The sequence below is a fragment of the Marmota flaviventris genome, chromosome 14 (assembly GCF_047511675.1).
Source record: "Marmota flaviventris isolate mMarFla1 chromosome 14, mMarFla1.hap1, whole genome shotgun sequence".
NCBI classification, from domain to species: domain Eukaryota; kingdom Metazoa; phylum Chordata; class Mammalia; order Rodentia; family Sciuridae; genus Marmota; species Marmota flaviventris.
The window spans coordinates 49,642,535-49,658,220 of NC_092511.1; the positions used below are offsets into that span (position 1 = coordinate 49,642,535).

At 35.0% G+C, this 15,686-nt stretch overlaps 1 protein-coding gene across 2 annotated transcripts in view; it reads left to right on the forward strand.

The window, feature by feature from the left end:
- Window positions 1-269: 269 nt before the first annotated feature.
- Window positions 270-15,686, forward strand: part of Papolg (poly(A) polymerase gamma) — a 35,406-nt gene continuing 19,989 nt past the window's right edge. For both annotated transcript variants that reach the window (XM_027934484.2, XM_071601599.1), the window contains exons 1-8: window positions 270-508; window positions 4,087-4,248; window positions 5,629-5,695; window positions 9,120-9,201; window positions 10,164-10,273; window positions 11,092-11,145; window positions 13,192-13,303; window positions 15,531-15,620. In XM_027934484.2, coding sequence (XP_027790285.1) covers window positions 492-508; window positions 4,087-4,248; window positions 5,629-5,695; window positions 9,120-9,201; window positions 10,164-10,273; window positions 11,092-11,145; window positions 13,192-13,303; window positions 15,531-15,620 — 694 coding nt within the window. In that variant the 5' untranslated portion in view covers window positions 270-491. The remainder of the gene's footprint in view (window positions 509-4,086; window positions 4,249-5,628; window positions 5,696-9,119; window positions 9,202-10,163; window positions 10,274-11,091; window positions 11,146-13,191; window positions 13,304-15,530; window positions 15,621-15,686) is intronic.

Here is a 15,686-nt window from a genome sequence, read left to right on the forward strand (position 1 = left end):
TGTGATATTTGAAAAAATACATACATGCTTTCAATGGAGAAACAAGAAAAACGTATTTCCAAATTACATTCCAAGAGGTGTGATTGGATTGACAGCCCCATGGACAAAGGAGAGGATCAAAAGCTTTTTTCCCTGTCAGCGTTCGGAGTGAAGGCGCTCACCGCCCCCATGGGCGGGGCCAACGCAGCCCGAAGGCAGAGCGGGCGTGGTCGAGGGCGGGCCCGGGAACCAAGGGGGCGGGGCTGCAGAGGACGAGAGGCAGTCTGGGAAGCGGCGCCATATTGGCGTCGTCCGCGCTGTATTGTCATAAATAGAGCCGGTTTTGTGGTGTTTTTACTACTCGTTTGGATGCCTCGGCGGTAGTAAGTGGGGAAGTGAGAGAGCGAGCGAGCTGCAAGTGACTGCAGGAAAGTGGATACAGGGAGAAGGGAGCGACAAGAACAGGACTCCAGAGCGAAAGACACTCGCTGAAGAGGGAGACGCAGGAAGCGATGAAAGAGATGTCTGCGTAAGTGGTGGGGGGCGGCGGTTGAGGGCGAGGTGGGGAGAGGTGAGCTGAGGTGGTCATCCCGGGGCTTCGTTTCCCTTCCCTGACCCTAGTACTCTGCCCGCACCTTGCCTCAGTGATCTCCTTCCCCGTTCCCAGCCAGTCCGCAGTGGCACCTCCCCTATACCCGGTGGCTTACCTACCCACCTCTGCCTGGACTCGGAGACTCAGGAGTCCCTGTCTACCCCCGAGGTCCCGCCTCTGAGGACGCCCCCAGACACTGATGAGGAGGGAGAGAAGTGCTTGTGTCCGTGGGGAGAAATTGTCGGTCACTCTCCTGTCCTCAGTACTGTCTGAGCCCGTCTGCTTCTGTCTGCATTGGCGCAAATACCATCCCCCTGCCTCCCCCTCCTCCCTGCCGGAGTGGCTGTCTTCAGGTCTTCAGGAGTGAATGACCTATTCCAGCCCAGGAGTTTCTGTTTGATAAAGGCCGAGGCCTTTTCGCCACTGACGCCCCCTCCTCGGGCCTCCCCACCTACCCACAATATCTACCGGTCTGTATCTCCTGCTCACACTTTGATAAGTCAGAAACAGTTTCTTTGCTTGCCAAGATTTTGTTAGAGCTTCTTTCGGTTTATTGGGAAATAATTTAAATATTCATATAAAAAAATGCAGAGAATAGCTGAAACACCGCTTGTGCCACCACCCATTTCTCCCAAAGAATAACACGCCAGTGTGTGTGTGTGTGTGTGTGTGTGTGTGTGTTGTCTGCATTTATTTATTTAAAAGAAGTCAGACGTTCCAGATACATCTGAAGGATTCTCATTCCCCCTTCTCTGGTCTCATTCACGCTCCTCTTCAGAGATCCCCACAGTTCTGAATTGGGTGTTTATTGTTGATGCATCTTTTTTATGCTTTATATACGTTCGTGTCTATAATAGCTGTAATTGTTTTACTTATTTTTAAACTTTATCTATAACTTAGTGTCACACTTGTCATTCTGCAGCTTGTTTCTTTAGAGCAACATGATACCTCTCAGCTGTCCATGTTAATAGTTTCAGTTTTAATTAATTTACATTAACTAATGTGTTGTATTCCATCGTGGGGATACGACCAAATTTAGTCCTTTTCCTCTTAGTGACTGTTTAGGATATTTTAAGTTTTTAATGTTACAGTGTGGCAGGGAGCATTCTTTTACATGTCTTCTTGTCCACTTGTACTAGATTTTTCTCTATGGTTTTTGCCTATAAGTGAAATTGATGGATTGAAGGGAATGTGCAATATACTGTTTACAATCCCCACCCCTTCCTGTTTAGATGAGGGAGGTTCAAAACCCTAGAATTGAGATTTTTATGATCAGTAGGGATCTCAAAAGCCAACATTTTGAGAATACAGATAAGAAACTGAGACCTGGGACTATAGTGTCAGAAGTAGTTATGGAAGAGAAAATAGAATGGTGGGAAAAGGTTTTGGAGTTCAGATTCTGGCTCTTTTTCTCTCTTTGAACCTCAGGTGCTTTTCTGGAAAATAGCACTTATTCAAGACCTGCCTCTTGGTTATTGAGATTAATTGAATGGTAATATTTAATCAGTCTGTCCCATGTCTATCATATACATGTAAGCAAACACAAACAATACCAGAACACCTCTGTAGTTCACTGAAGATAAAAAGCCAAATTTTTAAAAGGAAATACAACTTGAGCAAGGTGCAGTGGTGCATACCTATAATCCCAGCAACTCAGGAGGCTGAGGCAGGAGGATCTCAAGTTCAAATATAGCCTTAGCAATTTAGCAAGGCCCTAAGCAACTTGGTGAGACTCTGTTTCAAAATAAAAAGGCCTGGAAATGTAGCTCACTGGCTAATCACTTCTGGGTTCAATCCCTGGTGCCCCCCCCCCCCCAAAAAAAAAATGTGTGTGTGTGTGTGTACATGTACACACACACACACACACACACACACACACATATATATATATATATATATATATATATATATATATATATATATATGAGAGACTTGAAATAACTAATAAACATTTACAAAATCAATGTTGAAGACAATTAAACTGGTATGTTTCTTGGAGTTTCTTGGTATGTTTCTTCTATTTGATTCTCCCCTCCCTCCCTGTGAAATCTGTAGCTAAAGAACATGCCTTATTTTGTAGGTTTAATAATAGTGGTGATAAGCCAATGTTTTGACTAGTTAAGTTTCAAAATAATTACTGTTGTATTTTTGTGATTTTAAATTTTATTTTTTTTGTAGTGGGTATTGAACTCAAGTGCCCACTGACCCACATCCCCAGTCCTATTTTGTATTTTATTTAGAGACAGGTCTCACTGAGTTGCTTAGTGCCTCGCCATTGCTGACGGCTGGCTTTGAACTCACCATCCTCTTGCCTCAGCCTCCCTAGTTGCTGGGATTACAGGCATGTGCCTGGCTGTGATTTTAAAATTTTGACACAGTAATTGTACATATTTATGGGGTACAGTATGATAGTTCAATTCATGTATATGATATATAATGATCAGAGTAGGGCAGTTACATGCTTTACCTTACACATTTGTTGGAAACATTCAAATTCACCACTATTTTGAAATGTGCAATAAATTGTTGTCAATCACAGTTGTCCTACTGTGCTGTTCATTTTCCTTTTCAACTGCAACCTTGTACCCATTAACATGCCTCTCAGGATTCTTCTGTGTCTTATTTTTATAAGACTATTTTATTCAAGTTAAAAGACTGCTTTTTATTTTGAGAGTATTTTCTTATTATTACTTGGTATTGATGACCCTTAGTGAAAGCATGGTGAAGATGGGTGGTAAGGTTAGTTGGTTAGTGTGTGTGTGTGCTTTTACTTTATTTTCACAGCAAAATAAGATGTTATAACCTTATTGGGTCCAAAATTTATTTTGAAGTCATTGGTCCATGTAAACCCCAAATCTCAGAAATCTATTGTACCTTATTCAAGAATGTAATTTCCTGATGGCTAGGGTCTGTGGAAGATCACTTGTATCCAGTAAAAAAGGTTGACATTTAGTATAAAGAATTGGGTAATTATTCAGTGTGAAATATTATTAGTGCCAATCCAAAATGAAGAGTTAAGAGTAACAAATGTTAGGATTATAAACTCTGATTCAAACAAAGGGTGTTGAATTTCCCAAGGAGAAATCTAATTGTGATTTCATTTAAAATCCAGATTATTTCACAAGGACTTTCTGATGGTATGTTTTTGTTTGTTTCTTAGGAGGAAAAGCCCAATGGTTTTTACCAAGAAAGTTCTTTCTTTCAAGCATTTGCATTTCAAAGATTCTAGAAAGTAGATGGTACTTGACTTTAAATCTGCAGGGTGTAGTGGAGGTAGCCTTGGCACAGATCTCATTTAGGTTTTTTGCATTCAAAGTAAGTGGTGTTATGCCAACACATGCTGCTTTTGGCTTGAAAAGTCCCCATTTTTCCTTTAAAAAAAGTGCCTGCCCAAACTGTTAGTACTAAATTAATTTCTAAGGTAGCTCAGTTAACATGAGTGGATTGAGAGGGTGAATGTATCAGTATGATATGATACTTTAAATTTTTTCTACTGTTTCCTTTTTCTTCAATAGAAACACCATGCTGGACAGCCAGCGTCAACAAAAGCATTATGGAATTACCTCTCCAATTAGTTTGGCATGTCCTAAAGAAATTGATCATATTTATACACAGAAATTAATTGATGCCATGAAGCCATTTGGAGTATTTGAAGATGAGGAAGAACTGAACCACAGGTATGTCATTGAAAACTGTAAAATATTTTATTGTATCTTATTTAATCATTAATTCCAAAAACATATATTGAATGCCCACTATATCCCTACCTAGAGATACAGACATGACAAAAAGAAAATTTTTGGCCCACCCTACAGCTTACATTTTAGGTGGAGTTTAGAAGAGACTAACAGTCAAATAAGTAAGATAAATACAGTATTACACATAAGTGCTACTGAGAAAGATAAAGCTGGGAGTAGAGGTTTTCAGAGAAGGCCTCATTGAGAAAATGACATTTAGAGGAAAATATGAATATGGGTGAGAAGGTGGATATTTGAGGGGAAAACATTCTGGATAGAAAGCCTGAGGTGAGAGTGTACCTGGTAGGTTTGAGTAGTACATAGTAAGTTCAGATCTGCTGAGTATCTGAAGCAGAGCAAGTAAGCAGGGAAATTGTAGCTTTAAGAAAGTGAGGTGGGAAGGGACTTGGACTTTGGACCTTGTAATGCATTTTCAAGATTTTGGTTTATTCTGAATGAAACCTAAAGCTATTAGGGCTTTGAGGAGAAGATTAACATGATCTGACTAATGTTTTTTAATACAGTCACTCTGGCTGCTATATTGGGAATAGTCTGAAGAGGGGTGCAAGGGCAGAAGCAGAAAGATTATTTAAAAGGCCATTATAATAACCCCAGGAGGAAATTATGGTACTTGGAACCAGAGGATGGCAGTGGAGGTGATAAATAGTAGAATTTGGGATACATTGTTAAGGTAGGGTTATTTAATGACTGTGGAATATGAGAAAGACAATGCCAAGGTTTTCAGTCTCAGCACCTTGAAGGATGGAGGAAAAGCAAATTCATTTTCTCATGTTATCTTTTATATCCCAAACCTTCTTTTTTTTTTAATGTTGATTTATTTGTGGCATTGACTGCAAATTTGTTTTAATAATACCAGACTGCTCTTATTAAATAATATACTTCACAAAAATTAGCCAATAATTAATTTGCCCATTTTAATTACTCAAAGACTTATTACTGGCAGTGAGCAAATGCTAGCCTCTAGTACCACATTGAGTTTATCTAATTATTACACAATAAAGCAAAGAAAATTGACAATTCTGTTGGCCTCTGCAATTCACAGAAGATAACTTTGTGATTTTTACTAGATTTTTTTCAATTTTGAAAATAGTTCAGAGACCAAAATACTATCATCACATTTATCATCTCTTTGGCACTCTTAGGGATCTAAGAATGGCAAAAATTTGCTGTGTATCAACAGATGTGATAGTATTAGCATATATACAATGTGTTTTTACTCAAACACCAACACAGAGATACTGTCTATATGTTTATTTCTTTAATATTTTTTTAAAGTTTTAATGTTACTTTTTATTATAGGTTGGTTGTTCTTGGTAAATTGAATAATTTAGTAAAAGAATGGATATCCGATGTCAGTGAGAGTAAGGTAAGATTCTATCCTACATGGAATTCTTTGTTTCATTGTGTCCTGGTCTTTTGTCCTAGTAGTAAGATGCAAAAGTTGAGAATTATCTGAAACACATTATAACTTAGCTCTGGTGGTATACAGGGGATAAATTAGTCTAGATAATTTAATTTCTAAGTAGGTGAGGATTTACCCCAGAGGTGGCAAATTATAGCTGCAAGTTCACACATTTTTTTTTTTTTTGATCCATATGTAGTAGGCCAAAATTTAAATATGAGGAGATTTTATTTAAAAAACTAGATTTCAGACTTATTATGAAACATCAGATCTGGCAACACTGGGCCTGTTTTCGTACTCAGCAGAAAGGCTTGAATGGGACTGGGTTCCTGCTCTCTAGTACTCAGTACTTCCTGCTGCCACTATTCCCTGTTCTTTCTGACAAGGCAAGTGCCATTCATCAGATTCTGTATTTCTCATGTGGGAGTTCCTTATTTGCATACCTGCTTGGCCTCTAAGACGTAGGAATTTGTAAACACAAATTTATAATTATGCAAGTAGCTTAACTGTTTTTCCTCTGAATTATATATTTTTCTTTTTTAGAATATTTTGAATATAATTGAATTTTCATTATTGTCTCATAATCACTGTGAATATTATTTTAATGGCTGGACTATAATTAAATGGGGCATGTTCAATTGGGAGTTAACTATTTTAGTTAGCAGGTAGCATTTCATCACTAAAAAAATTGTTAAGACAGACTCTATGAAAAAAGAACATTTAGTTAGTTTGTAATTTTGGAAGTTTGAGTCCAAAATTAGGCGACCCTTTTGCTTTGGACCTTTGGTGAGGATAGTGAATGGCAGTAGTAAGAGTTTATGTCAGAACCAGTAGCACATCCCGATCCAGGAAATAGAACCAGTGGAGTTTCAGTTCCTTTTGTAGTTAGTTACGAATTATCGCCTTACCTCTTAAAAGTCCATACCACCTCCCAATACTGTCACCCTAGAGACCAGTCCTTTAACATATAAACCTTTGGAGGACAAGTGGTCTGCTCACATTCAGACCACTTGTCCTTCATCAGGTAACTCAAACTATTATATTATAAACTTGGTTTGTTTTTTAAATAATAATTCCATCCCTTCCCATAGTAGCAATTGAAAGTTCATGTCTGCCAACTGGTATCTATAAAGTCCCTTTATGCCCCTTAGTCTGCATGGGTTTAGAAATTAGATAAACATATCATACAATTATTTCTTTTACAACTTTTATTATTTATTTCTATACCTATGATAAATATGTAGATTTGATTCTTATAAACAATGACTCAAGTAAGGTTAGGATTCTCCTAAGACTTTAGTCATTGAGTTTAACAGTCTTTATGCTATTTACTATTTACTCTTATTGCCAAAAGGCTATCTGGCTCATTTCTAAGCTCTCAGCAAGGTTATCAACAGTGGAGTGATATGTCAGATTCTGAGCATGTGAAATCCTTGTTACTAGTAATCAGAAAGGAAGTTTTGACATTTTTCACTGAGTCGATAAGGTCATTTGCTATGTCAATTGTAATTCTTTGGTTTATGCATGTTTTAGTTTGGAAAATAACTGAAGGGTTTGTGTTAGAAACTCTAAATGGTCTAGAACACCAATTCTGATTATTTCAGCTAAATGATTATGTTTTAAAACATTTTACCGGACTGGTGTTGTGGCTCAGCAGTAGAGCACTCACCCAGCATGTGTGAGGCCCTGGGTTCGATCCTTAGCACCACATAAAAATAAATAAAGGTATATTAAAAAAAATATTTTACTTATGATTCAGTGTATTGCTTTCTCACAAATCATGCAAGGTTTTTAAATTTCAAAGTAGAAAGGTAAACTAAAAGATTTTTCAATGTTTGGCTTATCTTTTGATTCATGTTAGTTATTAATAAATTTACCAACTCCTTTCTAGCTATAAAATTGTGATACTCTTGAAACATTAATATTCATTAAACAGAAGAAGTAACAAGCGTATTCTTCTATACAGATAGTTCTATTCAGGTTAATGAACAGATGTAACTTGTACTAGGTATTATAGGAAAATACAGAGAAGTAATAGATACAATTCTCACCTTTGAGGATTTAAATATGGTTGGAGAGGAGACATTTATGGGTCAATAAGTGTAGTATAAAGATTTTAATAGTGGAGGAGCACAGAGGAAAAAGAGCTTGTTAACTGAATAAGAATAGTCAGGGAAGTCTTTACGGAAGAGGTAGAAATTGAAATGAATTGTGAAAAAAGTATTAAAGATACTCAGAGAGGTATGCATTTGAAGCAGGTGCAATGACAAATGCAGTAGAAAGGAGATTGGGTTATGGAGTAACTTCAGAAAGGAAGTTCCATAAGATCACAGTGTGGAGATCTTCAGGCCCAATCTTTACCTCAGTAGTCCAGGAAGATTGCACTGTAAAGTTTTGAGCAGAAGTAGTATGTAATGGAATAATTTAGGAACACGAGTCAGTGAATCTTATACAACATAGAATAAGAGAAAAGAAAGACTAAGGGCAAGATTATATAGCTTAGGATAACTATTAAATAGCCTGAAGTTAGGGGAAGAGTAGTTGATTAGAATGGTAGCAACAAATTTAAGAGATATGAACTAAGAATTAGCCAAAAAGAATAATAATGATTAGTTTAGGCAGTATGGATAATAAGAAGTAGCTTGCTTTTTTTTTTTTTAAGTTGTAGTTGGACACAATACCTTTATTTTATTTATTTATTTTTATGTGGTACTGAAAATCGAACCCAGGACCTCACACATGCTAGGCGAGTGCTCTACCGCTGAACCAAAACCCCAGCCCCAAAGTAGCTTTTTAATTATGGTACAATCATAGAAATATTAATTGAAGTTATTAGATTAGCTCTCATGAAGATATCATATTAAGAATGACCTCACTTTCCTGAGAAAGCTTGCAGAAATAGAGTCAAGAAATTAAACATACTTTAAGGGGAAATGGGATAGGCTGAGAATATCATGTTGTAAATAGCTGAAAGCTCATTAATTTGTAGTTAAGAGTTCCCTGGTGACTGTTAAAAGTGATCAAGCCAAAAGACAGGGATTTGGAAAAGTCAGGTAGAGTCAAGTGATGAAAAAAAGTTTATATTTAAGAGAGAGATGTAGAGATGTGGGGCATGTGTAGTAGACATGAATGTTTTGTCCTCCCTCTGGAAATACCCTCTTTATTTCATGTCACAACCAAAAGACCCCTGAAGTGCTTTAACAAATCCCATTTTACCAAGGCTGTAAATGTACTGTGTAACATATGCTGAATAAAATGTAGTAAGCATTTAGACACTTTAAAAAATTTTTTTTATTCTTTTAAGCTATACATGACAGTAGAATGTAAAGATGTTTTTTGTACAAAATAACTTGAACTATTGAATGTCTTTTGTGTGATTTTATTTTAGAATCTCCCACCTTCTGTTGTGGCTACGGTTGGTGGTAAAATTTTCACATTTGGATCCTATAGGCTTGGAGTACACACCAAAGGTAACTGGTTTGGGTTATATTCTAGTGATAAGAACTTTGAGTACATGCTTATTTGTTCATAGAAAATATAAAAGCAAAAAATTCCCACTATCACCACTCAGAACTAATCTTTATTTATTTATATATTTATATATATATATATATATATATACACACACACACACACACACACACAGTGGAATGCATTATAATTCTTATTACACATATAGAGCACAATTTTTCATATCTCTAGTTGTATACATAGTATATTCACACCAATTCGTGTCTTCATACCTGTACTTTGGATAATAATGATCATCACATTCCACCATCATTAATAACCCTATGTCCCCTCCTTTCCTCTTCAACTCCTCTGCCCTATCTAGTGTTCGTCTATTCCTCCCATGCTCCCGCTCCCTATCCTACTATGAATCAGCCTCCTTATATCACAGAAAACATTTGGCATTTGGTTTTTTGGGACTGGCTAACTTCACTTAGCATTATCTTCTCTAACTCCATCCATTTACCTGCAAATACCATGATTTTATTCTCTTTTATTGCTGAGTAATATTCCGTTGTGTATATGTGCCGCATTTTTTTTATCCATTCATCTACTGAAAGGCATCTAGGTTGGTTCCACAGTTCAGCTATTGTGAATTGTGCTGCTATAAAAATTGATGTGGCTGTGTCCCTGTAGTATGCTGTTTTTAAATCCTTTGGGTATAGGCTGAGGAGAGGGATAGCTGGGTCAAATGGTGGTTCCATTCCCAATTTTCCAAGAAATCTCCATACTGCTTTCCAGATTGGTTGCACCAATTTGCAGTCCCACCAGCACTGTAAGGGTGTACCTTTTTCTCCACATCTTTTCAACTAACATTTTTCTTATACACACCTTCCATACTTTGTTCTGTACATATGTTTGCATGAACTTTAATGAAAATACATAGTATGCTTTTCTTCATAAGAAATACTTTGATTTGTAGGAGCTGACATCGATGCACTTTGTGTAGCTCCAAGACATGTAGAAAGATCTGATTTTTTTCAGTCTTTTTTTGAAAAATTGAAACATCAAGATGGCATTAGAAACTTAAGAGTAAGTATCCTTTCGCATTTGATATTTTGAAATTAGTAACCTAGTTATCCTAGGTCTTAGGATTATTGAAATGCCTCATAAGAAGTTGCTGTTTTGTTAAACTAACACATTAAGAGTAAGAACACAGGCTTTATAATTATACAAACCTGGGTTTTCAACTGGAATACCACTTTTAGCTCTTAGACCTTAGTTGTTACCTACTCTCTCTGAGCCTATATTTTATATTTTATTTTTATTTATTTATTTATAAGATTTTTTTACGGATTGGTGAGATAAGTTATATAAACCATTTACTGTAGTATCTGATAAATGGTTGATACATAATCAAATTGTGTGTGCTATTGAGTGAAGGTTCAGTTAGTAACTATATATCTAGCTATTCATTCAACAAATAAAATTTTAATAGCAATAATTTGCAGTTACTGGCCTTATTCCTACAAATATAATTTTTTATTGGTCAAGAGTTTTGATTATTTTAAAATTTCTAACACTAGTGCTGTTTCTAAATAATCAGTTTTCACTTCAGACCCAAGAAACAGTAAGTATCCAACTGACAACATTTCTGCTTTCCAGTTTCTGACAAAAATTTTTAGGAGGATAATAAATTTAATATTTATTGTCATAGGCATTTTGTTTATCTTAAGTAACACAGGTCACAAAGTAGAAGTCCTTAACCTGAATATAAGATGAAGAACATTTTTTATTTTTTCTGTTGAGTTAAAATACAAATTGGAAACAAAGAGATTTACGTTACTGGCACTTAGGAAGTATAGAGAGAGGATTAACCTGTGTGTTATAATTGTTTTCCTCTTTTGTAGGCTGTAGAAGACGCTTTTGTACCTGTTATAAAATTTGAATTTGATGGTATTGAAGTAAGTGTTTATATTCTTCTGACTTGATAAATGAGCTGTTTAACCAATAAGATTTTTTGTTGGGGGAAAAAAAAAGATTTTTGTTTTGTTTTATAATCCCTCGGTGCAGGAGAATGATACCCAGGGGTGCTATATTATTGAGCTTCATCCCTATCCCTTTTATTTTTTATTTTGAGACAGAATCTCATTAAGTTGCATAGGCTGACCTCAAACTTGTGATCCTCCTACCTCAGCTTCCCAAGTAGCTAGTATTACAGGCATGTGCCTCATCTAATGTAGGCACGTATCTTAAAAGAATTAAATAGTAATCTTTAAATAGCCCCTCACCTTCCTCTTTCTTATTTCTATTGGCTTCTCACCATGGAAAATGAACAAACCTCCCTCTCTACCCCCATGGTTTTTAGATATATCTTTCTTTTTCTCATAATTTAAAATAATTGTATTATTATAATTTTAGTTGGAGCAGTATTCTGTGTTTACATTATTATGATCTTACAAGCATATTCAGAGCTGAGCACTAAACATCCTAGATTACCATTCTTTGCTATGTGATATTTTATTTTCTTAGATGTAAATAATTGTTTGGGGTTTGTCATCTTGGAAAAAAACTGAGACTTTTCACCTATTCCAATCTAAGCTGATTGTTTTTTGTGAATAGTATACAGCTGTCATCCTGGCATCTTCCTTTGCCAATATTTTGTAATTTCCTTTTGCTTCTCTCTAGAATTTTTTTCTTTCTGTTTACTCTCTTTTTTAATGGAGCTCATCCACTAACTTACTGAAAAAGTATATTGTTCAATATCTTGCATGTTTAAAAAGTGCATTCATGGGGCTGGGGATGTGGCTCAAGCAATAACGCGCTCACCTAGCATGCGCGGGGCGCTGGATTCGATCCTCAGCACCACATAAAAATAAAATAAAGATGTTGTGTCCACCAAAAACTAAAAAAAAAAAAACTCATTCCATTCTTATACTAAATTGATAATTTGGTTGGTTATAGCATTCTAGGTAGGAGATGATTTTTCTCAGAATTTTGAAGGCTTTTCTTTATTGTCTTCTAGCTTTCATACTGCATTGAAACATGTATTGCCATTTTGATTCCTCATTCTTTGTATATGCCAAGTTTATCTTTTGGAAGTTTTTTTTTTTTTTTTTGCTTTTGTTTCCATAGTTGTAAAATTCATGGTGATGTACTTGGGCTAGTGTCATTTCAGCCAGTGTTCTAGGCAGTCAGTCATTCTCTTTCAATTTGGAAATTTCATCATTTAGTTTTTGGAACTTTTATTGAATTCTATGGTGTTTCCTGCCTTTGTCTGCTTTCCATCCGCCACCCTCACCCCCACCCCACCCCACCCCCGCCAAATTTTTATTTTGGATCTCCAGAACAGCCTGCTTTAATCACATCATTTTAATTTTGTTCTGGGGTTTTTTTTTTGGGGGGGGGGTGTTTTTTAATCTTTCGAACTTGCTTTTTTTCATTTGTACCGTCCTATTTTTAATTTCTAAAAATAATTTTATTTTCTAAATGTTCCTTTTTATTTATGATGTGCTTACAGTTGTCTGTCCTTAGTTCCTGAATGTATTTTCTATCTGTTTTGCTAGGTCTACTGGAACTGTTATCACTTGTTCATCTGCTTTTTAGCTTTCATAGTTCTTTCTGTCTCTTTCTATCTCTTTGTCCTAGTGGATTATGGCTTTAAATTCAAATTAACCAAACAGAATTTATCTGATATTTTAGTTGGGTTTCAAGAAGGAGTGAATGTAAATGTGTGTTGGATCTTCCATCTTTATTTAGAAATCCACTCAAACGATTTTTTTTTTTAAAACACTTGGCATATATGTTAAAAGTCACAATATTTGCCAAAACCAGAAATTTTAATTATTGTAAAACTTCACTCACATGAGATTACCTGCATACATCCTTGAGGTTTTGATAGAATTTAACAATTAATAATTAGAACTTTTTACATTTTGATGTGGGATGGGGGAGGATGAGCTGGAAGAAGAAAAAGTAATATTTTTTCTTTTTTTTGCCTCTTTCTAAAGATTGATCTAGTCTTTGCAAGACTGGCAATACAAACCATATCAGATAATTTAGATCTAAGAGACGACTCTCGCCTGAGAAGCCTTGATATAAGGTGTATTCGCAGCTTAAATGGTAAGCTTCTAAAAAGAAATCTCAGATACTCCTTGAAAACAGACAAGTAGAGCTCTTTTTATAGAAATATTAATGGCCTTTTTAGGGATTGGACTAACTCTGTTATTTATAAGTTAAGTTGGATGGGAGTGTAGCTCAGTGGTAAAGCACATGCTTAGCATGTGAAAGACCCTGGGCTCAATCCCCAGCATATACACACATGCAAAGATGATGTAATTTTATTTGTGTAGATAATATATAGATACCATGACCATCCTGTAAACCACAAATTAAATTCGAAAGGTTGTTTATGTTTTTAGTTATAGTTCACAAACTTATTGGTCTCAGGACCATTAAATCTTAAGATTTATTGAAAACTACAAAGTGCTTTTGTTTATGTGAATTATATAAGTCAGTATTTACCATATTAGAAATAAAATAAAAATTATAAATAATTATTAGTTCATTTAGAAATAATAGTAATAAATCCATTATAAGTTAATGTAAATAAATTTTATGTATAAAGAATGACTTAAATTTTTCAAATCTCTTTACTCTTTGACTTAACAAAAGTCAGCTAAATTATTCTATCTGCTTCTGTAGTCAACTTCTTAAAATATATTGTTTTTGTTAAAATATAAGAAGAAAATCTTGCCTTTCACTATAAAGTTGAGAAGGGGGAATGTTTTAATAACCTTTTCAGATAATTGCAATTATTCTTATTTGATAGTACACCAAAACTTGACCAGTGACTTTTTTTTTCTTTTCAACAGCTTTTTGAGATATAATTACATACCATAAAATTTATCCTTTTCAAGTGTACAGTTCTATGTTTTAGTGTGTTCACAGAGTTGTACACCATGATCTAATTTTAGAACATTTCATCATTCTCAAAAGATCCCTCATACCCATTTGCAGTCATTTTCCCTTCCAACCCCTGCCCCCCATCTCAGGCAACCACTAATCCTCTTTCTGTCTCTATAGTTTGCCTCTTCTCACATTTCATATAATTGAATTATGTAATATGTGGTCTTTGTGTCTGACTTCTTTCACTTAGTATAATGTTTGTGAGTTTCATTCATGTTTGTAGTTTGTTACTTTTTTATTGATGAATAAAGGTGGTAATTTCTAAAAGGTTAATTACAATATAGAATCTAAAATCACATCAATGAAATTTTGTACTCTCACATGAAAATTTGCTGTTTTATCCTTTGAATGGATCTTATGGATCCTTTCCTCATGTGTGGTTTTATACTATATCATGCCTTGGTCATTTGGAAAATACCGATTCAGAGTTATTTGTATTTTCCAAATGTTAACACATTTCAGTATAAAATATTTTCTAGATTGCATTCATTATTATCACCACCAATTTTGTTAGAAGTCTGCCAGGATCACAGTAGCAGATAAACGTTATCCAATGTTCTAATTTAACAAAGTTTGCATTTTATTATTGGCAATAAATTGTGTCATTTGTTTTCCTCGTGTCATTTGTTTTCCTTGAAGTGAGGAGCTTACTTAGGTCAATTTTTAGTAACTGACTGTGAATAACCATAGTTTATCTGTCAATCATACTTTCAAGTAAAATTGATGTTCCTTGAAAAAAAAAAAAAAAACAAGTAGTTCAGCCTACAGTGCAAACTCTCATACTCATTTTTCCTTTATTTAACTGTGTATGTTAGTAAACCATGTATTATATTCTAGTACACTTTGTTGCCATTGCCTTGATTACTTGCTAAAGTATTAACAGGGATGCTTTTGTACCAACAGTGCAAATGTTAATACAGTAAGTAGGACAAAGAAAGCTTTGGTACTATTATAAAAATGGTTTTAACCTCATGTATTCTAGAGGGTCCAAAGTCTGTACTTTGAGAACCATTGGTTTTAAGTATCTTGCTTAATTTGTTATACTTTCAGAATGTAACAATAAATCACATTATTTGTGAATAAGGTTTGTGTTGAAGCAAGAACAGTTTTACAACTTACATGCATTTAACAAAGTCAAATAAAGAAAAAACTAAAAAGATACTTAGAACCACATCTACTTTAATACTGGATTTCATTGCCCATACACTTTTAATTCTTCAAAAGCAGAGTACTTATATGTGAATGCTAAATTTCAAATACATATAGAAAATAAACCCTGACATATATCTTTCATTTTTAACATTTGGGAATCTGGAGGTTAGGAGGGTATTTTAATTCAGTTTTGTTGCATAGTGGAAAATGAATGTTTTGTCTTTTTCAGGATGTAGAGTTACCGATGAAATTTTGCATTTAGTGCCAAATAAAGAAACTTTTAGACTCACCCTAAGAGCAGTCAAATTATGGGCAAAACGTAAGTATCCAAGTCTTTTATGTTTACGTTATAAAATTCCAGTATTCTGTTGCCAGTGATAGAAGC